At 56.7% G+C, this 23,995-nt stretch overlaps 1 protein-coding gene across 2 annotated transcripts; it reads left to right on the forward strand.

The window, feature by feature from the left end:
• Positions 1-23,561, forward strand: PRR35 (proline rich 35). Of its 2 annotated transcripts, XM_039383655.1 has the most exons (4): positions 1-79; positions 2,404-2,605; positions 19,817-21,522; positions 22,546-23,561. In XM_039383655.1, exons 3-4 carry the CDS (start codon positions 19,907-19,909, stop codon positions 23,477-23,479), a joined length of 2,550 nt encoding a protein of 849 aa, XP_039239589.1. In that variant the 5' UTR covers positions 1-79; positions 2,404-2,605; positions 19,817-19,906; the 3' UTR covers positions 23,480-23,561. The 2 variants fall into 2 exon arrangements, 1 of the variants encoding a protein (XP_039239589.1); XR_003543882.2 differs by lacking the exons at positions 19,817-21,522; positions 22,546-23,561 and adding an exon at positions 5,364-5,785.
• Positions 23,562-23,995: the final 434 nt, after the last annotated feature.

The following is a 23,995-nucleotide window of genomic DNA, read 5'->3' on the forward strand; positions in this document are numbered from 1 at the left end:
CATCAGAAGCAATTATGTTGTGAGAATGTGGCACTCTGGGGAAATCCTGGTCCATCTGGACAAAGCATGGTCAGAGCAGGTACTGGCCTTTCCAGGACCTTCCTTCTGAGATCCTCAGAGTGATGAGGACTGGTGAGGCTGAGCTTTAGCAGGATGGATGTGTGAGCTCCAGGGTAGGAGGTCTCAATTCAGCCCAGGTCTGGTGAACCAAAGGCAGGAGACACAATCCCAAAGCCCTGGGGGCAGCTTTGGGTGCCACAATATAAAGGAGATCTAAAGCTATTAGAGAGTGCCCAAAGGAGGGACACAAGAATGGTGAAGGTTCTAGAGGGGAATAGAGCTGTAGGAGGAGCAGCTGAGGTCACTTGGCTTCTTCAGCCTAGAAAAGAGGCGACTGAGGTCAGACCTCATCGGGGTTTGCAGCTTCCTCACTAGGAACAGTGGAGGGGCAGCTCCAATCTCTGCTCTGTGTGAGCAGGGACAGGACCTCAGGGAATGGCTGGAGCTGTGTCATGGCAGGGTCAGGTTGGATCTCAGGAAAAGGTTCTTCCCCCAGAGGGTGGTTGGGCACTGCCCAGGCTCCCCAGGGCAGTGGTCACGGCCCCAAGGCTTACAGAGTTCAAAGAGTGTTTGGATGATACTCTCAGGGACATTGTTGGGATTGTTGGGGTGTCTGTGCAGGGCCAGGAGTTGGACTGGATGGTCCTTGTGGGTGCCTCCAGCTCAGGATATTCCATGATTCTATGACTCTGTGGTTCTAGATGCCTCTACCTGGAGAGACCCTTCAGTGCAGACACATCACCAGTCTGACCCTTGGCCCTTCAGCTCCCAAGGTGTTACAAGGAAATCTTTGCTCACAACCCCATGGGGCTCAGCTCCATGAGTCATGTATTTAGGTGGTCCTGCCAGATGCCACCTCAAAGTCAAATACTCCCTCTTTGTGTCAGCTGGAGATGGGGGATCCCTCACCCATGTTCAGCTGTGAATGTACCCAAGGTTCCAGAATTGTTTCTATTAAGTGGTGTAGCCCAAGGCTATTTTTTTCCCAAATATTTTTGAGGGAGGTAGAAATGCAGGTCAGAAGAAGACGCAGGTTTGCAGGAAGGGTCTGAGACCTTGGGAGCACATTGTCAGTCCAGCCAGGGTTGGGTTGTTTGGGAAGGGAACAAACAAAATTTTTTATTAAAAAATTCTTAGATTTTGAACTTAAACAAAATACAAATAAAAACAGTTGAAAAAGAGCAGCACAATCTTCATAACAAAAGCAGGAACCCATCATTATGGACAGAAAAACAGCCCATCTGTGCTGCATGTGACCAAATCCAGTAGAAGATATCAGGCTCTGGGAGGGATGTCATTACCTTGTGCCCCCTTTCTGAGGGCAGGCTTGCTTGGCAGGGAAGCCAAGGCTTTCCCAGAGGAGCTCCAGCCAGGAATACCCCACCCAAAACAGAAGAATGACTTGTCCTTCTTGGCTCCCAGCCAAGAGATAGGAAGTGAGTGGAGAAGCAGGACCAACACTTTGCCGTGGGGAGCTGGTGGGATGGTGGCAGTGGCACCAAGGGCTGACGAGCCTGGTGCCAGGTAAAATCTGGTGGAGAAGGTCGTGAAACAGGGATTTCTGCAGCCCCTGCTCTGCACAACTGGCTGTGCACCCTGGCTCGTGGGGAGGATGAGATGGGGAAAAGGGAGGAAACTCCAGCTTCTGCTGGACAATGTCCTCCAAACATCAGGACATATGGCAGGAGAGTAGGTTCAGCAGCCTCCTGCCTGTCCTTGCTGCCCCCACCGTGGTGGTGGCCAGGACACTCACACATGCCTGGCCCTGTGCTGGCAGCTCCCCACCATCCCCTTTCCCTTGGATGGGTGAAGGGGACAGCCCCAAGCAGAACGTGGAGCTTTTCCTGGCTAGCCCCCCACTCCAGGATGTGCCATCTCAGCAGCTTTGCACATGTGTGGTGGCCCTGGTGCCCCAGGACCTGCTCTCTGGGTGTGTTTGGGGGAGGATGGTTGGACAGCCCCGGGAGTGCCCCATCCCTGCCCTGCCTGGCAGCACCGGGGGCATTACTGGGGAGGGGTAAATAATTTGTGCTGGAGAGCTGCAGATGGACAGAGGCATTTGGCAGTGAAGCCTCAGCCCCTCACCTGCTGGAGGTGAAGCAGGAGCGGGATCAAGGTGAAAATGCCTTCACGTCTCACCAGCCTTGAAGAGCAGATGAAAGGGGGCACTGGGAGCTGGGGATAACAAAAGGAGAACGGGGAAAGTTCAAGTCAGGCAGGGATTTCTGGCTGGTGGGTTTTCCACTGAGAAATTCTCTCTGCCTCTTTCATGGTGATGAAGATCCTTTTAATTTTTTTTTCTTCCCCCTTTCTCCTCTCCTTCTCCTTTTCCTCTTTTGCCAGGCTGATAGCTGGGAGCTGCGGAGCATGTGATGCATCTTCCATATAGGGGCAGGAGCAAACCAAGACCAACTGATGGACGCCCTAGGGCCAGACTTGCAGACAATATATAACCTACTGCATGATCTAAAACGCTTCCCACTTCCACAGAGAGAACATCAGGCAGAGCGGAGCCGCAGCTAGGGAAGAGGAATCCTGTGTGCAGGTAAGTCCTCCTCGTCCCCTGCTCCAGGAGGGTGTCCCACGTAGGGGGAAGGTGCGAGGGACCTGCTCTGTGCCCAGCTGCTGTGCTGGCAGGAGGGATGGGGCAGTTACTGCTGTTATTAGTGGGGATTTTTTAAGCCTTTTTGGTGCCAGCGGAGTTCAGGACGGTGGTGGGGAGAGTGGGAGATAGAACCTGGCAGATCCCAGACTCAGCCCCTGTCCCTGCAAACACCGATGCCTTGAGTGGGAGAGCATCCCGGGCCAACCGGCGTTCCTTTACTCTCGTTAACTGCTGTCGAGGTTTGCCTGGGCTGCGGGAAGATCACGGCTCCTGCCCGGCTGCTCTCCGGCGTCTCCCGCCCATCACCGTCCCATCCCGCCCGGCCGCGCCGGGGGCCCCTTTGCCTTTGATAAAGCAGCAAAAAGAATTACCAGACAACTTTGAAAAACACTCTTGCACATCCCTCTCGCTGCCTCCAGCGCTCTCCTGGCTGCCTTCACCTTCCCGCGCTGGAATTCCCTTTGCAAGGAAAACTGTTCCCAGTCGGGACTGAAGGGGGGATGTGGGCTGGAGGGAACAGGGTGGCAAACGCAAAGTGTGAGGGGTCTGTGTGTGTGGGGGTATGAGGGGTCTGTACAGCCCAAATGCTGCGGTGTCCCTGTACCACATATCCGGCCCCACGGAGGGGGATCAGGCTTTGTGCTGGAGATACTTTGTGTCCTGCTGAATGGAAAACCATCCTAGCAACCGCTCCGCGCTCCGCGGGGCCTCGCCGAGTTTATAGAGGGGTGGGGTTTGTTTGCTTTGGGGTACCGACTGTGCCTGAGGGAGATGTGGGGATTGAAGAATCCTGGCCGTGTTTGGGGCTGGGGAATCTCCGTGAACTCCCAGATTCTTGGGCAAGACCTGGCTGTCCCAGGCGAAAGGGCTGTTGTGACTGTAATTGGGATAAAGAGGGAAAAATCATTCAAAGGATTGTTTGGGGGCATTTTGGCTTATACACCCCCAGTAAAAGCACAGATGAAAAAAACGCTCTGTGTGAGGCCAGGCTGAGGATGTTGCCTTGCTCTGTGCCCTGGTTCCCCCCGTGCCATTCCCCTTCCCCAGTGCTGCCCGCGCAGCGTTTGCCGCGGTGCCCCCGCGCACGTACGAGGGGTCAGCCCAGGGGAGCGGCAGAGCCCAGCACTGATGGAATCCAGGCTGTGTTTAGGTGAGGGCACTCAGAGAACCCGCAGCATAAAGGCAGAGGCCCCTCCGCGAGCAGAGCCAGCTCTGCAGGGTGACACTGGTGGGAGGGGGACAGCTGTGTCCCCTCCACACTGAACCAGGATGGGGGTCACCCCAAAAGCACCCCGCAGCCTGTCTGTGGGCACCAAGGCTCCGGGCACGGCTGGAGCTGCCCATCCTCAAGGCAATCGTGTGTGGACCCAGGGATTGATGCCCCCATGACACGCAGGGCCAGGGACGTGCTGGGGTTTGGTTCCCAGGGAGTCGAGGGTCTGTGCTGGATGTCCTGCCATGCAGTCGGTGATTTGGGCCAAACTCTCTCTCTGCTGCCATGAGTTTTTCCTGGGAAAGGAGGGTAAATCTGATGGCACCATCGGGATCAGGCAGAGCACGAAGAGCTGTCAGGGGCTCAGGAAGTGCCCTGCCCTTGGCTTGGAGCACAGGAAGTAGAGGAGAGGACACCTCACCCCCTCAGTTCCAGGAAGGGGACAGCTGATGGACCTTTGAAAACTCTTCCTGGTGGCAAATGCTCTCAGATTTGTGCCACTGAAATGAGGACAGTGCAAGCCCTCTCTGGCTTTTTTGAGCCCCCTGTGTAGTGCTAAGCCCCCAGAATCCCATTTGTGAGCAGGGCACTGAGCTGCTCCCCCCGTGCACTTGAACCAAGCAAGTCTCAGCCAAATCAGGCAAAGGAGTGACCAAAAGGGTACCTCTGGGTGCCCCCATCCCAGTGTCACTGGTAAGGCAGGAGGTCCCCAATGCTGTACATGAGTGCCCAGCCAGAGGGAGAAGTAAAGATGTCAGAGATTTTTTCTCCCTTATGGGATCAGATTATCCCTGTCTTCCCCTGCTTTTCTTGTCAGTGTTTTCTCCTCTCCCATCCTTCCCGAATTTCGAACCTGGGACAAATTTCAGGGCAAGCTGAATTTCAGCCAAGCTGAAGCCTAAAATCAGCGCTTCCTGTTCTCCCAGACCCTGGGCTGATTTCAGTCAGCAGTGCTGGTTTTGGTGGGGGGGACATCAAGAGTATGAAGCATCCACTCCAGCGCCATCCCTTGATGTTCCCACCTCAATGAGCACCATCTGCAGAGAGTTTTACCCCTGCAGTGCCTTATTCTGCTCCAGGGTTTCTTGGTGACACCTACAGCCCCCACACAGAGTGAGGACACTGCCTGTAAGGGACCACCAGCCCTGCTGGGACCAGACCAAGCACAGATCCAGAGTTGAGAGCAGGACCCCTGTCCCTGCTCTCCTGCCAGCACCAGGTCTTTTTGGACCTAGAAATGCCTCAACTTGCTCTTTTTGGTCTGGGAGGTGGATTGGCTTGCTCACTTTAGTGTTTGGTTGCCCACCTTGGTCCTGGTCGCCCATCCTGGTACTTGGGCTGTGTCTGTGTTTGCATCAGGCTTCGAATCGTTGTTGTTTGCAATTATCATAATTTCTTATCAGAGGTGTGGGCCTGGTGGGTGGGTTGATGGGCAGAGAGGGCAGAGCTGTTGGTGTTCCATAGATCCTCCTTATGGTCCTGCAGAGCTTGGGAGGAGCATCCTTTGGATCTGGGGAGAAAAGGGACCGACTCCATTTCTCGTGTGCCGTAAGGAGCAAGTGCAAGCCCGGATGGAGCGAGTCATGGACGGGGCAGGGATTGCAGAGGCATCACATCACTCTGTGGCACAGGCTCCTCTTCGGCATCCAGGGTGATTTCCTGGGCACAACATCAGCCACCCCACCCCAAATCCGGGGCAGGCACCGAGCCTGGCACCGGGAGCGCCGGGCAGGGCTGGCAGAGGCAGCAGGGCTGGCACAGCTGTGTGGCTTTCAGAGATACTTGATCGATAGCTCCTTCCTCCCGCTCCCCCCGCTCCCCAGTCCCCACATGCATTTTTCATGCGAACCCCTCCTGGGCAAAGGCTGTCTGCGCAGGAAAAGAAACTGAAAAAACCGCAAAACACAACAAACCGCAACCAAAACCTACTTTTGTTTCTCTGGTCCCCGGAGATTTTTGTAGTTTAAGGGCCAATCTATAGATTCAGGCTGGGAATATCTTTGCTCCACGAACAAAGGGGGATGAAAAAGCTCCCCGGGGCTTTTCTTAACCCTCTTCATTTGGCCCAGAGTAGAAAAAGGCTCTGTACAGCGAGGGGTCTAATGGTGCAACACCGTATGGGCAAACTGGGGAGGCTGGAAAGGGGAGCTGGGCTCCTCTGCAGCTCTTCCTGGGCTCACAGCCCTCCCGGGATATGCTGGGATGATGTGCAGTGGGGGTGTCCCCCTGGGTTCAAAGGGTCTCCAGGGCTCCTCATATGGCTGCAAGTCAACCCATGCATGTGAGGCTGGGTCCAGGGTGATCCCAGGCCACGGCGGCTGGTAAGGATGGTGGATCCTTGGGCAGGTCCTGCCTGGCCCCCACGGAGCTCAGATGAAGGTTTGGGTATTTCCCAGAATGATCAAAAAATCTGCACGGTTTGGGCAAAGGGCAGTTTTCAGGATGAATTCTTTTTTTCCTCTCCTGTTGTCTGTGAGGAGTGCTCCCTTTTTGCTCCTTATTTTTGGGTGGCACCAGTAAGACGGAGCAGCATCCCACAGCCCCTGTTGTGCCAGGGCTCCTGTGACTCTCCCTCCCATCACCGGATCCAGCCCTGCCTGTGCAGGGATGCCGAGAGCACCGGGCAGCTGCCTGCGGGGATGTGTGTGCTGAGGGACCGATCCCAGGTGAGGGCTCAGCGCTTCCCGAGATTCCTCCAGACCCACGCTTCCCACTGCATCCCTGGCACCCCACTCTGGGCACTGCTTCAGCCCCGTTACCTCGGGAGCACGCCTGTGCCCGTCACAACCGGGGCCAGACCCATCTCCTGCGGGTTTTGCAGCAAGATTTCCGCTGCGTCCCCAAATTCCCCCTATTTCCCTGGGAAGCTGATGGCTCCCACGGCCCCGCAGCAGCTTCTCTGGTCCATAACGAGCCCGGGCGGCATCGGCAGAGTACGGGCAGGCACGGAGCATCCCCCCGCAGCCCTCCCACCCCCCCGGGCCGAGGCACCGGAGCCGCACCGAGACGGCGTGTCCGGGGTCCAGGGACGGGAGCGCTCCCCCGCTCCGCCGGCGAAAGGGCACGGGCCAGAAATAGAAGGGGGAGGAGGACGCCGTGACCTTTCCAGCAGCCGGTGACGAATAAAACTTTCCGGCTACCTGTAGGAAGGCGCAGGGCAGGCTCCGTTATCGGCTCATCAAAGGACGACGTCCCCTGCGAGCAGGACAGGCAGAGCCGCCGCGCCCGTGGGGGTTCCTGGAACGAACCTGCCGGTGCCTGGATCCGGCGAGTGTGCGTCTCCACACACGCGGGAGGCTCCAGCCGCGGCCGGGAGCTCTCAGGGTGCTCCCGGAGCTGAGCAGGGAGGGAGGGGAGGATGGCAGTTGCCACCAGCACACGCAGGAGGGCAGAGAGAGCCACCTCTCTGCTAACAGGCTCCCGGGGGCGATTTGGGCTGCTCCCCTTGGGACAGGGCAGGACGGGATGGGACCTACCGTGCACAGCGCGGGGGGGGGGGGGTGTCGGATCCAAGACACCCCTAAAGACCCACTTTGGCCGGGGTCCCCCTGTGCCCCCGTGCACCCGGGGACACCCAGAGGCAGCAGGGAGTGGGATGCGGTGGCCATCCGGGGGTACCAGGGTGCAGACTGTCCCTATCGGACTCAGAAAAATGCCCCCAAGCCCCATGGCAGCAGACCCAAGGAGAAATCTGCGTGGAGGCTGCCCCCATCCGCTCCTCTTCCTCCCTCCGGGACGCGGTGGCATCCACTCGGATGGAGCGAGGCAGCCGTGCTTCCCCCTCCCCAGTTGTCCCCCTGCTCTCTGACCCGGGCGGGGGGCGTTGGCAGGCGGCTCCCCCGGCCCCCCCTCGCAGATGGCGTGGGCAGCCAGCACAGGTGGCCCTGTGCCACGGCAGATTGGGCCCGGCTGCCTGCGGAGTGCCCGGGCAGCGCTGCGCCCCTGCCGCGGCTCGGGGACAGCAGCAGAGCCACGGCCCCCCCGTGCAGGGGGTGCACAGCCAAGGGGGTCCCCGCACTGCCGTGCCCGGTGCTGGATCCGGCTCTTCAGCACTGGCACCAGAGCCCTGTAAAATAATAAACCAAGGACGGGTGACAGGGAGCTGATGGCTCAACACGAGGGGGGACACGGGGTCCCCTCACTTGGCCCCGAAGAGATGAGCTGAGCCAGAACATCAGGCGGTTTTGGGAGGGTCCCGTTTTAAGGAATTGCATTAAACAATGCCGTGCAGGGTTAGTACGATGCAGATGTCTGGGCTGGTCCAGCATCCGGAGAGGAGATTCTCAGGATACAGCTCCCCCCGGTCCTTCCAGCCAGAGCCAACACCCGGGGTGGGGTGGGGTGCCAGGTACCCCAGCTGGGTGGTGTGAGGCTCGCTTCTAGGAGAAAAGGATCTGCAAGGGGACAAGGGGAAGCCCCTCTTCGCCGCGATGGTGCTCAGCCCCACACGGGGATTCCAGAGCACGAGCTCCAGGGTGGACACTGGATCAGGAAGATGGCATCAGCTCCAGGATGGGCGCAGAGTGGGGATGATGGTGGGACGGTCCCAGATTGAGGGGACCCGTCCTGTGACACAAGGGGGGATCTTGAGCTGGAGATGTGGCACAGAAGCTGTCAGGGCAAGGGTGGTGGTTGGAGCAGGTAAATCATTAATGCCGGAGAAAACCAGGCTGGCATCCTGCCATCACTCGTCGACAGGAAAAGTTGATGTTGGAAGGAGAATTTTCACGTCTAGTCTTCCCCTCCCTCCTCTGCCTCCCCCCCTAGGGACAGGGGGCTGGAGCAGAGAGCCGGCCCGGAGCCACGCACGCACCCAGCCCCAAACCAGCCTCTTGCCGAGCACGTTCGCTTCCAGCCCAGCTGGTTTTGCTCCCAGCCTGCTCCGTCTGTGCACATTAAAGCCTTTTCTAGGTTTGAACTGCTTTTGGCAAGCCAGGCTCCTGTTGGTCCTCACCACCCTCCCCATGGCTGCTCCCCCCGATCCTTTCCCCGTCTGGCTCCCGCTCCCCCTCCCCGGTCGAAGCCCTGCCAGGGACATGGCAAATCAGCGCGAAGCCTGCGGGGCAAATCGGTACAAATGAGACCAAGCAAGAGGGTGGGGAGGGACGGCGAGGGGGGGGGGGGGATGACTCTTGGGTTGGCGCTTCTGTTGCCGAGTTTGATGTTTCCTGCAAACAACCCTGTAAATGCTCAGGAGCGGCTTCGGACATCACCTGGCCCCTGCCTCGGCGGGTTTTGGGGACGCTGGGTCCCGGGGGGGGGACAGCCCTCACCCCGCTCCCACAGCCTCCCCGCAGCCTCCCGGCCCTGAGCAGGGACCCAGCCGGGACGGAAAAGGGACCGAGCTGTAAGTCCTGACATTTCAATCTGTTTTGGGGAGAGATGGGGTGGGCGGAGGGCGGAAGGTGTTGGAGGCAGCACAGGGGTCTCACTGCGGGTCAGGGCAGGAAACAAAACCCACCAAGGACTTGGAGGGGAAAACATTCCCCCTGTTACAAGCTGCCTTCTCCTGTCAGTTTTGGACTCTCCCAGATAAATTCCCAGGCATCTGGTAGTGCCAGGGAAGCCCAGTGCCACACCGAGCTCGGCCAGGAGTGGGAGCTGGTCCCCGGACAGGGGATGTGCGAACCCACTGGGTGCAGGGAGGTGGCTGTTCCCAAGGGATGCTCTTTGATCCTGCTCTCCTGTTTCTTTGCAAGCCGTGTAACTCCTGCTTATTAAAGGCACTCGGCACCGGGGAGGTCATATGGGGCCTTTCTGCTTGGGTTGCTCTCCTAATGACATGTCCGACTGCCTTCGTGAGTCCCTGACAATAGAAAGTTTGTGGAGGATTTTGGATGCTTTCCCCACGGCCGTGTGATGGGTGGCAGAGGTCTGACTGTTCTTCCCACTGAAAAATGAAATGATACGTCGGGAAAAGGGAACCGGCCTGAGAGGACACGGAGGGCAGGTTAATTTAAACATATTTACCTCTTCTTGTTTGTGTAATAATCAAGATCAATGGTTTGCTGCAGGTTTGGAGATATGATGAGTGTTTGTAATCGTAAAAGAGAAATATAAACCAGGTGAAGGTTGAAATTTAACAGTAGCACAGTATTATCCATATTATCCATAATTTTTTCTTCCTCTAAATCCTTCTTAATGGAAGTGAAAACTAAACTGAGCCATTGAATTTTCAGAGGAGGTGAGTTATTGAAATGCCTAATGGTGTCAATTAGGAATATACTTCCTCATGCCAAAGGATGCCTGTTTGTAGGAATTTTGGTAATTAAATCAAAAGGTCACATAACAAGGAACAGTTCACAGCAGTCAGAGGCTTCTTACAAAAAGAGGCAAGGAAATCAGGTCAGTAAGGCCCAGCTGTGTATCCAGGTGGTGGCAAACCCTGGGACTGGGATGGGGACAGGTTTTGGGCACCCTCTGGGTGTTGCCTGCGTGGTTTCATGGAGCTGCCCTGCTCTCACCCCTCCTCCAAGGGGAGGATTTGGGTTCCCCTCTGTGAAAATTCGCGATGGGAGGTTGTGAATGTGTCATCCCGCATTGGTCTTCTCACCCTTCCCTGGAACCTCCAAGGAATTTCAGAGTCCTGCCCATCCTAGAGGCAGTGGGAGGGGGCCCTCCGCTTGAAGGGGGGATGCAGAAATACCCCCCTTCCTGCACAGGCATCTCGGGAACTGTCACAGCATCTCCTCCCGGCTCCTCCGGCGCTGCCGACACCCGGGAATTGCAGGGACGCGGCCGCTCCACACGGTCCTGCGGCACAGCACAGGTTAACGAGCTGCATTCCCGCTTCATGCTCCAGCTAATAACATCCCTGCCTCGTCCCAGTGGCTTTGCCTCGGGCCGTTGTTACTCCTCCTGGTCATCCCTTGGCCAGTGCAGACCTTGCTGGGCGATTTGGTGGCCAAGTGCTACCTGCCCGCTCCGTCTCCGCCTCCGGAGTCAGCGACATCCCTCGGCTCCCGTTCCGTGCTGCAGCCCAGGCATTGCTCCTCCTGAGGGAGCGAAGGAGCTGGAAGCACAGGGAGGAGGCTACCGCGCCAAAAACCCAACTGAACACCATTCCTGAGGGGCAGGCAGAGAGGTGCCTGCTGCCCACAGCATCACAAACGCTCCTGCCCAAGAATAAATATGCATTTGGAGACTAAATATGTGTTTTGGAGAGAAATCTGCCTGCAAAGCGGCTGCAAAGAGACGCGATGTGCTGGCTGGTGTGCTCAGGGTCCCCACAGAGCAGCCTCTTCCCAGGGCTGTGTCCCTCCTGATTCCCTCCTCTCTGCTGGGATTGTGGTATCCCCTAGGAACAAAACAAGTTTCTCTCCTGAAGGGTTTGTGGGTGTCCCTGCCTGCTGGCCCCAAGCCAGAGTATCCCATCCCTGCGAGAGGGCCTCTGCCTGGCTCTGCTCCTCCACCTTCCCTGGAGTCCTTCCCAACCAGCTCTTCTGTTCTGCAATTTCCCTGATGTTCCCAAGCTCTCCCAGCCAGTGTTGAACCATTTCCCCTTTAGTTTTTTAGTGTGTCGAGTTGCTTGTGGTCACCTAAGGATGGGGAGGGAGAAGCAGGGAACATTCCTAACTGGAACCATTTTGAAATGGGTTTTACTATGGGCTGGATTTCATGGATGTGGTCACCAAACTTGTGCAAAATTGGCACATCAAGCCTCTCCGTTTTTTTTAGTAGCTTTAGTAGCTTTTACTTTAAATAAAAAGTCCTTTGCAGGTGGCAGTTCTTTGGTGGCTGGTTAGACCTTGTCATGATTTAAATGTCTCTCTTGTGGCTCCATCCTAAAATTGCTGGCTGAATTCAGAGCTGAGAGCTGACAGGCAGGAGCAGGGATAAGCTCATGTCCTCCTGGGTGGGGGCACAGCATTGCCACAGCCCCCCTTTTTCTCTGGGAGTGGTTGAAATCACAGCTCCATCTTAGCCATGTTTTGGCTGAGAAGATACCTCTCCTCTAACAGGAGAGGGAGGGGGGTCTATGGGGATTGCCTTGAGAGCCAGGATACTGACCAAGAAAAAGAAGGGATGTACTGTGTGTGCACCAAGGTCTGTTCCCTGTGACCTGTGATCCCCTCTCCTGCCCTCCCCTGCCCACCTGAGCTGGCAGGAGGGCCCAAAAGGACACAGGGAAGAAATAAGTGTGTCTGCAAATGGGCCCATGTCCAAAGGATGCACCAAGGAAGGGTCTTTGGCTGAATGGGGCAATGCCAAATGAGGGTTGGGTGGCTGCAACCAGTGATGCTTTGCTTGGGAAGCCCTTGGAGACACTGACAAGCTCAGAAAGTCCCAAGAGGGCCAGCTGTGGGACAATCAAGCAATCCCTGGGCACTGCTGGCTCCAGCCCAGGCTCTGCTGAGATGTGCAGAGGTTCCTGCAGGGACGTAACAGCTCCTGGCTTGAGGTGTACCATGGCACATGTGGCTCAGACACATTAGGGAGCACCTAGAGTGGGCCAGACATATCTCTGGGACAGCTGTGAGTCCTCCTCGAAGTCCTTTCTGTCTTCAGCAATGGTGAGAAGGTGTCAGGGTGAATTTACTGGTGTCAGAGTAGCCTGACTGCTGTACAGAGATGACTCACTGCCTGGGCAGGGGGGGACAGAGGGATGCTGTGTAAGTGACCTCAGCAGGGCCCTGGACAAGGCCTCCTGCAGTATCCTCGTGGCCAAACTGGAAATGCGAAGACGAGGTGGGTCAAAATCTGGCTGGACTGCCAAGGCTCAATGGGCTGTGCTGAGCCAGGGAAGGTGAAGCTTCCAACTGGAGAAAGGGGCTGACAGGGACCTGCCAGAGCTCAGTGAAGGAAATGGCAAAGTCCTGCACCTGGGATGGGTAACCCCCTGCAGCAGGGCATGTCCTGGGCCAACAGGCTAAACCACAGCTTTGCAGGAGAGGAGCCACATCCATGACATGAGCAGAGACAGAACATTGCCAAGAACTGGACAGAAGGGAAAGGCCCTGAAGATAGTAGGAAGCATTGAATGTGAACATGGAGACAGGGAAGGGTGAGGGTAATGTTTGTGATGTCCTTGTGTGCAGCTCCTCTCCTGTAGCAAGGGATAACTGAGGACACAGCCATGGCCATGTACAGGAGCAGGAGGGGGCTGGGCTGCAAGGCAGGAGGTGGGCAGGCAGGGAGGGAAGACTCTCTGCTCCTGTCCCCAGAGAAAACCACGTGGATTTGAACTGAAAGAAGGTGCATTTTCTGATTGCAAGATGGAGACTGATTTGGTGGTGAAGGACACCTGGGTAGCAAGTACAAGCATGACAGGTACATCGTGGGAGAGAGCTCAGGATGTGAGGAGGGTTGTATCAAGATGGGAACTTTTGGTGACCTTTGGTGTGTCTTAGGAGACGTGAAAAGATCTGGGCTCTGCTAGGCCAGCAAAAGCAAAGCAGAGATCTCCTCCCTTTCTTATCATTCCCATCCCAAGAGGGTTTGAGTGTGAACTGTTCAAGGACAAATGGAAACAAAAATGAGGAGAGGATTTCTAAGTACTGGTGCTGCAGAGGTTTGGGAAGATCATGGAGCTGATGGGGCAGGGGGTGACAAAAAGCACCTTGTTGTGTGACAGAGCTCATCGTTTTGCAGAGGAGGTGGCAGAGGAGGTGGCCATACCCAGCCTGGAGATCTGTGCTCCCAATGGGGCAGAGAGATGATCTAATGTCTGTGTCCACACTGAGGACACTCACAGATATCCCATCATACCCAAAGTCTTCCAGGTGGTGAGCTGAGAGGGAATCTCCCAGGACAGGTAGTCACAGGCAGTGGGATCCATCCTGGGCTGTCACACCAGGAAGAGGAGAAACCACTAAGTGGGGAAAAGAACTTCAGATGTCATAGAAACTGGAAGAATTTATGGAAACTTTTTCTGGAGATAGGAAAGGCAATGCTTTGAACCTTCAGTAGCCCTGCACATCACAGGGATGACCCAGACTTTAGCACAAAGGATAGTTGGACCATACATTCCTATTCCACCTTCACAGACTTCTTAAGCCCCCCCAGTTCTCTTCAGTTGTCCATCCTTTCCCCTGGTAACCATGCCAGCCTGGACACCACCTCCTCTTCATACCTCTGGGTGTCAGCCACACTGTTGACCCTCCTGAGTTTCGCACAACCACCTTCTCCTCTCTCCAGCTGCCCATTTTCATTTGGAGATTGATGTTGTCTTCACAGATTTGGAGATCAGTTTGCCATCGAGTCACTGACACCATAGTTGGGAGCCTGTGGTCTCCTGGGGCTCCATTACCAGGTAGAGTGGAGGTGGAGGAAGATGTAGGAAGTTCCCATTGTGGGGTCTGGGCACAAGCTTGTGGGGGTGGTTGATATAATGTGGAGAGACAGTCTTACATCCTGATGAGCCAGGACCTGCCTCTTCCCCGAAGGGCTCGCAGCAGGAAAGGCTGTGGGAGGAAGGCCGCTTGTGGTGGAGGACCCTCGTGTCTCTGGAGAGTAGCCTGGAGGCTGTGACGGCCTGATCTCATCTCTCAGGGAGCCTGTGAGTTGTGTTGTGAGTGTCACAGGCGGGGCGGTGACTCCAGCCCATTGCCACTTGGTTGAACGCTTTTCACGCGGTGCCGGCGTTGCCCCAGGGAGCCTTCAGGCTCAGTGAGTTTTAGGGACAGATAGATGCTTTTTGGGGATAGAGGCTAGAGGAGGAGCATCTTGGGACAGGTCAGAGACATAATAACACTTCCTGAACAAGTGCATAGAAGGGAGAAGATTTTTATTCAATATTAGAGAAGACTTGTACATGTGAAGGTGCTGTGGCTCTGGCACATGGCAGGGAGTAAGTTCATCATCTGACTCAAGGACACCCCAAGGCTCAGCAGGAGACGCCAGACGGCCTGCACTTCCAAAGGCAGCAATGCTCACACAGATGGAGCTACCTCATGTCTGGGGTGGGCTTTAGCTCTGCAGGTGGCCCTGACCAAAAGCCCCCTGAGAACTGAGCTTTCCCAACCAGAAACTCCAGATCAACCCATGGGCCGGAAACCCAAAGGTTGGGAGCCCAAGTATTTTCAGATTTGTAGACCACGACTCTGACTTCAGCTTGACCCTGGGATGTGAAGCACATGCTTTGGTGACCCCACACATGAAGACACAGAACAGGTGATGAGGAACCCTCCGAGCAGCAGAGCCGCGCTGAGTTTGGGGGTGTGGGTCAGAGCCTCTGGCCTCGCGTGCGAGGACGTGGTGGGCGGGCAGACATAGAAAGATTGGAGCAGATGGGAAACCCCAGGCCTTTCTGAAGCTATTTTGTGGATTTGGGAAGAGGAGAGATTTTGATGCAACAATTGGCATCAAGCCAGAGGAAGGTACACCTCGAGGTGGGAATAGTTTCAAAGTTGCTGAAGTAGGGACCCCAGAGAGACATGGCAGGATGGCCTGCCACAGTCACTGCCACAGAGGCTGGGGAGGTGCAGAGGTCTCAGCCCCCCCAGCCAGGCTTCCCTCTTGCCGAGTGTCTCCTGCTTTGCCATGGCCAATTGCCTCCATCCCAGCCTCCGATAAACGCTTAAAAGCTCAAATCACACAACCCCAGGCTGTGGAAATAAAAAGGGACCCGATAGCCGCTAATAGCCGAACAGCCCCTGCGGCAACAGCGGGTAGTGGAGGGAAAGTGGTTTGCATTGATCAGCGGCTCCCTGTTGCCTCCCGCCCCGCTCTGCCCGGCTCTGCCTGGCTGCTGCAGCCACAGCGCTGGAAAAACGGGATCAAACCCCGCGGGAGGCGCCAGAATCCGGGCAATGGCAGCAATGGTATGGTTTGTAGGGTTGGTGTGAGATCCCATTAAAGTGCCATCCTTCTGCTCCCCACTGTCCTGTCCTGGCAGGGTCACCAGGGCAGCATGTCCCTGGGATGCCGATTGCTGCGGACAAACAGCAGTGCTGGGATCACAGACTGGAGCAAGGCTGAGCCTCTGGAGCATGAGGGACCGGGACAGCCCAGAAAGAAGCAGCTGATGGATGTAGGAGCAGGGAAAAGTTGTCCTTTTGTTTGGTGCTGGGAGTGCAGGGCACCACCAATGAATTCCCACCCAGGGTAGGACCAGCTCATGAGAGACCACAGGAGCCCTCGGCTGCAGGACGAGGTGGAGGCAGGTGGTTCATCACAACAATGAGTGGAGAAGAACTTCAGTGCCTTTCTTGAGCCCCTTCCTCCATGCCATGTCCTACAGCCATCTAGGAAAGGCTGAGGGCAACCAATTTCCTTGGGAGCGTTGTAGCTCCCTGGCAGCCTCCCGAGTCAGCCTCACAGGTCAGTGGCAAAAGGAGGACACCAATTTGAGAGATGGGGTCTCTGTTCCAGCCAGAACAGCTCTTGGGTGTCTGTAAAAGCAGATCAGGACATGCCCACCTACGGATGGAGAGGATGGCAGGAACTGTTTGTGTTGGTACAGGACCCATTGGATTGAGCCCCTTCCTGCATGTGGCTGCCACAGACTAGGAGGAGGCTCAGGGAAGGGATGAGGTCTGGAAGGGTTTGGCCCCACGTACAGCTTCATCCTGGAAAGGAGGTGGTGAAGCAGAGGTGTGATGATGAACCATGTGGCTGGAGGGTGGACAGGGACTGTGGTTGCTGCTTCCACCGGTCAAAAAATTGGGGGCCATTAAATGAAACTTGTGGGGACAACAGGCTCAGAAAGCTGGAGAATGAAGCTCTGGGCAGTGTGCCAAGAACTCCCTGCTGCAGGATGCTTTGGAGGCTGAACATTTCCACAGCTTCAAGAGAAGCTCCTGGAGATTCAGACTGGGGAGGGCCACTGCCATGTGTTGCATCCAGTGGCACCCCGTCTCCTGGGATGGCCGAGGGATTAGAATTGGAGTGGTACTATAGATACTTCTCCTACATCTCAGGAACCTACTTTGACTGTTAGTAGGGACATGATGGCCGGCTGAGGTGACACAGTTCGTCTATCCCAATGGTTTGTATGCCCTTCCCTGCATCCCTGTGGCTGGAGACCAGGCTGGGATATTTAAGCACTGGAGCACCGGGGACTCCAGATCTCTTTCCTGGGCATCTCTCCCTTCTTCTTTCCCTTTGTCTCCCTCTCTTTCTTCTCCCCTTGCCGCTCGGCTCCCTCCGCCCGGCGCTGCCCTGCCCTGGGCGGTCCCGGGGCGGGGAGCAGGGATGCCGCAATTCCCAGGCACAGGTGCGCGGTCCCTGCCGCGCTGCCCCCGGGCACGGCCCCCCCCGCCGCGCCTGGCAGCCCACTGGAAATAATGTGTTGTGGCAGAGAGAGACTCAGCAGACCACGAAGATCTGCTGGTGCGGGAACTGCTCAGCAACCAGGAGCCACAACGCCTGTCCCCCAGCTCCACAGGGCCTGAGCCGGCTCTGGGGATGCCTCTGCTCCTCCGGGGCCTGCCCAGATCACACGCAGGGCACCTTCTCACTCTCTCATTCTTTTTCTTTGCTCTTTCCCCTTCTCCTCCCTTGCTGTTCCTCTCTGCATCGTTAAGGAGGTGGAAGCAGCCAAGCTGCCTGTCCCTACACGGGAGATCTCCCTGCCGTGCCCCGCACCACCGGGCACAGGAGGGGAAACAACGGCTTTTGCAGCAGCCTTGGAGGAGGAGGAGGATCAGGTGTGCAGGAATGGAACAACCAGTGCCAGTCTTCCAGCAAAGATTTAATCTGCCTCTGGCATATAAACAGCAAATGTTTGTTCAACTGACCTGCAAACAGGGGACGTGAATCGCAGCAGGGCCGAGGTGCCAGCTCCCTGCACTTGGTTCCTTGCCATCCAGCAGGGTGACATGGGGCAGGGAACCAGGGACAACGAGGTCCAGGATGCTTGGGGCACCCCAGGCTCGGTGGCTGGAGCCAGGGAGCGATGCTGGGAGGGACCTCATGCCACCCAGCTGCTGCATCCCTTCTGCTCCCTCGAGCGCGTGCTGAGCTCTCCTGGCTCACGGGCGTGATGCACACACACCGTGTCTGAGGGCTGAAGGACAAGTATGTCCCTGTAGGCTGTCCCTCGCTGCCCTCAACCTGCAGGCAGGAGGCCCCAAGCTCTGCCTGTACATTCCACTGTGATGGGAGAAATCAGCCTTGGCTGCTGCAGGTTTGTTACAAGGGGACGTTTTTGCCTGTTTTCTGCATGACCAGCTCTTAACAGCAGGGTCGGCTTCCAGCTCAGCCCACACGTGGGTGTGCAGAGGGCTGTCCCCAAGCCCTGCCTGCAGCTCAGCCTGGTCTGGGGAAAGCCACAGCATGGCTCGTTCCCTGTCCCCATTGTAGGTGGGAAGTATTTCCTGCTGTTTATGATGACCCTCAAAAAGAAATTTGAAAGGGTCCTACATAGGACTTTCTTCCATCATGCAAGCACTCTCACCATGCTCCTGGGGGAAGGTGATACCCTTTGGTGCCTGTGGTGAGGAGATTGGATAACAGACCATGAAGCACCTTCAGCCTGGCACAGCCATCACCTGGGCATGAGGCTGGTGGGACTATCCCCAGGATCACCAGTATTCCTGTTTCAGGGACTGTCAGGTCCTTGAGCCACTGCCTGGACCTGCCCCCAGGCAACTCCTTGTCCCAGCTGCCTAAAGCTGCAGACACACAGGCTCTTTCCCTTCCCATCCTCCAAATCCTGTCTCCTTCTTCCCAAAAGCCAGGGAGCAGATTATTTCCCTGAATGGCTCCAGCTGCCACATTGGTGGCAATCTGGATCTGCTCCTGGCCTCCTCCTTCCTGGGTTCTGCATCCCCACACCAGCCTGACTGCAGCATCTCCTGGGGCAGAGCTCTGCCCAGGGACCTGCTGGGTGGGGGAAGGATTTGGCTCTTGAGAAATGAGCCCTAGATACACAGAATGAGCCCTCAAACTCTGTCCCCACCAGGAGAAATGTATTTTTTTTTTCTGAGAAGCTGGCAAGTCCCTCCAGGGCAAATCTGTGTCTGGAGGGGTGACACAGACACGTGCATCAGAGTCGGGTGCCCCGTAACTGCTTTGCCATCTGTGGAGGAGCCCAATTTCGTGGCCGTGGAGCCTGTGCTGGTCTGGCTCCTCTGGGGGATGAGGAGTCAGAAGGCTGTGCCCCTCGGCCCACTCCCAGAGCTGGTGGAGCGACCTTGGAGGGACGTGCTGTCCCCAGGGAGGTTGTGGTGGGAAGCACAGAGCGGACAGCACGGCATCAGGGGCCTGCTGGGGATGTTGCCTGAACATCTTGATCTTGGGGAAGACACCTGGAAGTGGGGAGGTGTGGTTTAACCTGGATTGGTTTGTTGGGCTGGATTACCCCTGTTGTAGCACAGGACAGTATCAGCCCCACGCAGCCAGGGAGGCAGGTCTGCTTTTCCAGCCCTGACACCCAGTTCCAGGCAGTCAGTCCACAGTCTCTCCCGCCTAGTCTGTCCATCCAACTGCTCTCTTTGTGCCCAGATCACACGTTCCTGTGCAGGCTCACAAGTCTCTGCATTTAGCCCAGTTCTGCACCAGCTTTGGTGCCACAGCTTTGGAACTTCTCCATCAGCTCTGACATTGCAGTAGCCTGGGAGAGGGCAGAGCCAAAGCCACACAGGTCTGTGCCCAACACAGTGTTTAGGTTTCCATTCTTTTCTCTTTCATTCCCTGCCTTCAGCAGGGAAATGGTCCCTGGGCTGGGCTGGGGCTGCCCCAGGGAGGCTGCAGCTGCGTGCCTCAATGTCAGCTCAAGGTGGTTTAGCTTCAATGCCTTTAATAGTGTTTGTTTTCCTTTTCCTCTGGGGTGGCTTGAGAGAAGAGGGTCAATAAGGGAATCAGCATGTACAGGAACACCTGTAGGGTTTGGGTAAAAATTCCATCACTGGCCTGGGTTTCAATCCCAAACATGGGAGCTCCAGATTGACGTCTGTAGCTCCAGTCTCTGGGTCCAGGAGGTGCCCACGGAGCAGAGCCATCACCCTGGGGAGCTGCAGGCACAGCTCACCACCTCCATGCTGTCCTTCTTCCAGGGCACACAGCACTTCCTGGAGAGGTGTGGGAAGATTCACACACCCTGCCCCTCTGTTCCCACAAGGAGCCATCTCCAGGCACCCACCGCCATGTCCAAGGACGACGTGGGCTGCAAGCTAACTTCGGTCTACAAGCACAAGGAGAGGAAGCCGAAGAAGCCTCACTACATCCCAAGGCCATGGGGCAAACCCTACAACTACAAATGCTTCCAGTGCCCCTTCACCTGCATGGAGAAGTCCCACCTCTACAACCACATGAAGTACAGCCTGTGCAAGAACTCCCTGTCCCTCCTCATCGAGTCCGACTGGCCCTACAAGAAGGGGAACCTGCTGCACCCGGAGCTGCGGCTCCTGCACACGGAGCCCTCCCGGCTGCGCGGGCGGAGGGATGAGCAGGACACCTGTGACTCCTCGGCCGCCTCGGTGGGGTCGGGCCGGACCAAGCAGACTCCAGGCAGGGATGGCCATGACGACAAGTCAGGAGTGGAGATCCTGCCTGCTGAAGGAGCTGGTGAAGAGGGTGGCCAGTTCCAGGAGGAGGAGGAGGACGTCGCAGGCCTGCTGCGGGAGATGGATGCGGGGGAGAAGAAAGAGAAAAGCGAAGAGGCAGGTTGCCAAGGTGACCCAGCTGAACCAGAAGTGAATGCTTTGGTCTTCGGCTTCAAGAACAAGAGGGACAACAAGCCTTGCAAGGAGGTGGAGCCTGACTTCATCATCACGGATGTCTTCTCCCTCAAGAACCATGTCATGAAGAGCAGGGAAATGGCCTCCCCTGACCTAGATGCTAAGCCAAAGCATTGCAAAGTGCCAAAGAAATGCCTGGCCAGCGGTGGGATCCTCATGGAGCAGTGGAAGCTGGTGGCAAACGGGCAAAGGAGGAATACACCTGAGGTCTCCCCACCTTGTACTGACAGCAACATCATCCCGTGCTATCCACCTCCAGCCTACAGTGACTACCACGAACCTCAGGGCCTAAACCTCTCACTGCTGGGTATCAACTACCCATTAAACCCCAGTCTCTTCTCCTACCTGAGCCCCACCATGGCCAACAGCACGACAACACACCCACACTTGGCTCAGCTGCCCTTCCTGGCTTCCACGGCCCAGCTGATGCACCCACACGCCTCCCACTTCCAACCTCTGCAGACCCCCGAGCGCTCAGCCTTCCTTCCCCGCTTCTACTACCCCTTGCTCTTCGAGCACACCTTCGGCTCCACTGACAGCAAGATGTCCTCCAGCAAGCCAGACACCCAGCAGCTGGTGGGCTCAGTCATGCCCACACCACCCCAGGCCAAACCTCCCAATGAGCCAACCAAACCCGGGCTGCTGAAGGTACCCATCCTGAAGACAGGTTTTCCTTGGTCCAAAGGTGTCCGGGAGGAGCCAGGCTCTGAGCTCAGCCACCCTGCCATGCTGGAGCAGGAAGAAGAAGAGAAATGGCTGTCCCACGAGAAGGAGGGCAGCCCAGCTTTGGGCCTCACCAACCTGCGCAAAAAGCCAGCCACTGACATCTACCAAACCGTGGTGGGGGTGAAGGATGGTGCTTTCACCCACGGCGGCGTCCGGAAGACAGAGCTGGGAGTGGTGACCTGTCTGGAGACCAGCAGCCCTCCAGGAAACCCACTGAAGAGGAAGTTCCCAGCCAACGGGCTGGATTTGATAGGACCTGAGAGGATGATGCCTGAAAAACTCAGCTACCAGGGCGGGTAAGTTGCCGGTGATAGTTTCTTCCTGACATCTGGTTGACCTTAAACATCACCTTTGTACCCTGTTGTATTACTGATCCCCCTACTAATCTAATCATCTCTAATGAGATGAGCTCCAGAGGGCTGAGCATCCCCCAGGCTGGTGGTCCACACCAGTGCCCACTCAGAGCAGGACTCTCTGCCCTCCAGGTGTGTCCAAGCACCTGGGCTATGTCACACATGCTGTCACTTGCTTTCCCCTATTCTATATAGAGCCAGAGGTCGTGTGTGTCTGTGTGGTGTAGACCTGTGCTCCTCAGGCTCCAGGAAAGCTCCTCTTGTGTCCCCAGATATCCCAGGTTTGCTGGAACAATCATTGCCTATTTTTAAACACACCCATTTGCATTCCTTTGATTCGCCTTCTGGTTTCAAAGCCCAGAAGGAGGGTCACGTTCCCAAACATTTCCTTTTACCTGGGGCTAGAAATGTGCACAGCTCCTTTAAACAGATTTTCGGTTCCTCCCTTGGTTGTGCAAGTCCAGCTGTGACTCCAAGAAAAATGTCACAGTAAACCCACCCCTTTGACACCTGGAGGAACTTTCTCTGGAGAAGCTCTCTGTGGTTTTCTGTCTCCACCTGCCCTTTCCCTGCTCTCAAGTGGGATGGAGAGATCCCCTCCAACTGAGCCTTCATTCAGAACTGTAGGATGGTCATTTCCATCAACATTCTCCAGTGCTCCAAGAAGAGGGAGAACCCAGGTTTGGCCAGATGGGGTGGGATCAGCACCATTTCCCCAGGCTGGTCCCTCCCTTGGTTGATGGGTGTCATGAAACAGTGTGTGCCAGGGCCCATCCTCCTCCTAGGAGAACGATGCCAGGAGCAGGTCCAGCCAGGGCTCTTCACGCTTTGACCAAAATCCTTCCTGGAAGGGTCCCACACTGGCAGCAGCCAGTGGAGGAGCCCCGGCTGTATCTGGCCCTGGACCTGTGTCCAAGGGTTTTCCTGTCATTTTCCCTACTGACTGTATCCGCTTCTTCTCTGCAGCGGTTCAAGGGCCAACGCTGGCAACATCCCCAAGGTCCTCGACCACTGGCACACAGAGGTCCTCGCAGGGCAGCCTGAGGAACCAGAGAGGGGCAATGACACCGAAGTGTTTCCCTCTGTGGGTGCTGCCCTGGACCACAGTCTCTGCAAGCAGAGCAGAGCCCAGGAGACATCTGCCACCATGACAGACTCTGAGGCAACAACCGTGCTCATCGGGGACCTGTCCAAAACCTTGGAGGAGTACCAGGAGGTGGAGAAGAAACTGTCTGATCTGGCAAAGGAGGACACCCCTGGGCAAAAAGAGCTGAGGGACCAGCTGGTCAAAATACGAAGGGAGCTCTACCACATCCACCAGGCACTGGAGAAAGCCACCAAACCCCACGAGGGGCCGCTGGACCTGTCGGTGAAGAGATCCTCGGAAGGTCTGGAGAAGGTCCAGCAGGCCAAGAAGGAGCCCTGCAACATGAGCCTGGGAAGTGAGAAGCTCCACGGCAAAGACCAAGGGCCCCTCAGCAAATGTCCGGCCACGGGGGAGGCCGGAGATGGGGAGGGGCTGCCCAGCTGCCTCCTCGAGGCCGAGAACAAAACCATCGACCTGCTGATCAAGATGAGCCGCTCCGAGAGCCTCCGGGCGGCCTCGTCCGAGGGCCCCCTGGGTGCTGTGATCAAGGCCGAGGTGCTGCCGCTCTCAGTGCCCCTGGAGCTGCGGCACGTCATGGAGCCCTACTACAGCCGCACCACCAAGTGTGAGGCCGACTCCAGCGTCCTGCTCTGCTCCGACGGCAGGTCCGGCACCACCCAGGGCCCTCAGCTCCCGGTCCCTGCTGAGGACGGGCCCCTGGGCTGCCGGGCCATGCAGCGCTCCCTGTCCCGTGGCCTTCCCGGCGACACCGACGCCGTGTGTGTCCACAGCCCTCTGCATGCAGACCCCTAAATCCAGCTCGCTCGAAAGCTCCTGGATCTCACTGACCACCTCATGCTTCACCTTGCCAACGTCCCACCTCTCCACTCCTCCTCTTCCCCATGGATGAAAGCTCAGCTGCTGCCTGGCTGGAGCCACGTTCTGGGGGTCCAGCCAGCTCCCATGGATGACTCCACAAGATGTAAAAATCCAGTCCCTGTCCTCCCTCAGTGTCACAGACAGTGCTGCTGGGCTCTCCATGCTCCTCAGCCTCAGCACCCTGCTCCTAGAGCTCCCTTCCAAAGGGAAATCATTAGCAGCAACAACGGACAACTGCTAAAAGCACCAGACTCTCAGCAAAAGGCTCACCCAGCCCTCTCATCAGGGACACTCAGGGACATTTTCAACCCAGCTCCCATAATCTGTGGACAGGGGAGGGACTACAGAGGGCCAAGCCTTGGTCCAGGCTGTGCTCAAAGAGACTGTGGCTGTCACCTCGTGCAGAGCAAAGACACAGTGGCTTCACCCCACGGAGGCTGGAGGGTCACA

The sequence above is a fragment of the Pipra filicauda genome, unplaced genomic scaffold, assembly GCF_003945595.2.
Source record: "Pipra filicauda isolate LSUMZ 115617 unplaced genomic scaffold, ASM394559v2 scaffold319_size1146426_pilon, whole genome shotgun sequence".
Classification (NCBI taxonomy): domain Eukaryota; kingdom Metazoa; phylum Chordata; class Aves; order Passeriformes; family Pipridae; genus Pipra; species Pipra filicauda.

What these genes read in the sequence shown, in the direction of transcription:
- PRR35 (XM_039383655.1), top strand. Translation starts at nt 19,907, where the DNA reads ATGTCCAAGGACGACGTGGGCTGCAAGCTAACTTCGGTCTACAAGCAC. An exon ending in AAACTCAGCTACCAGGGCGG is followed by an intron (nt 21,523 to 22,545) that starts GTAAGTTGCCGG and finishes TCTTCTCTGCAG; the next exon opens with CGGTTCAAGGGCCAACGCTG.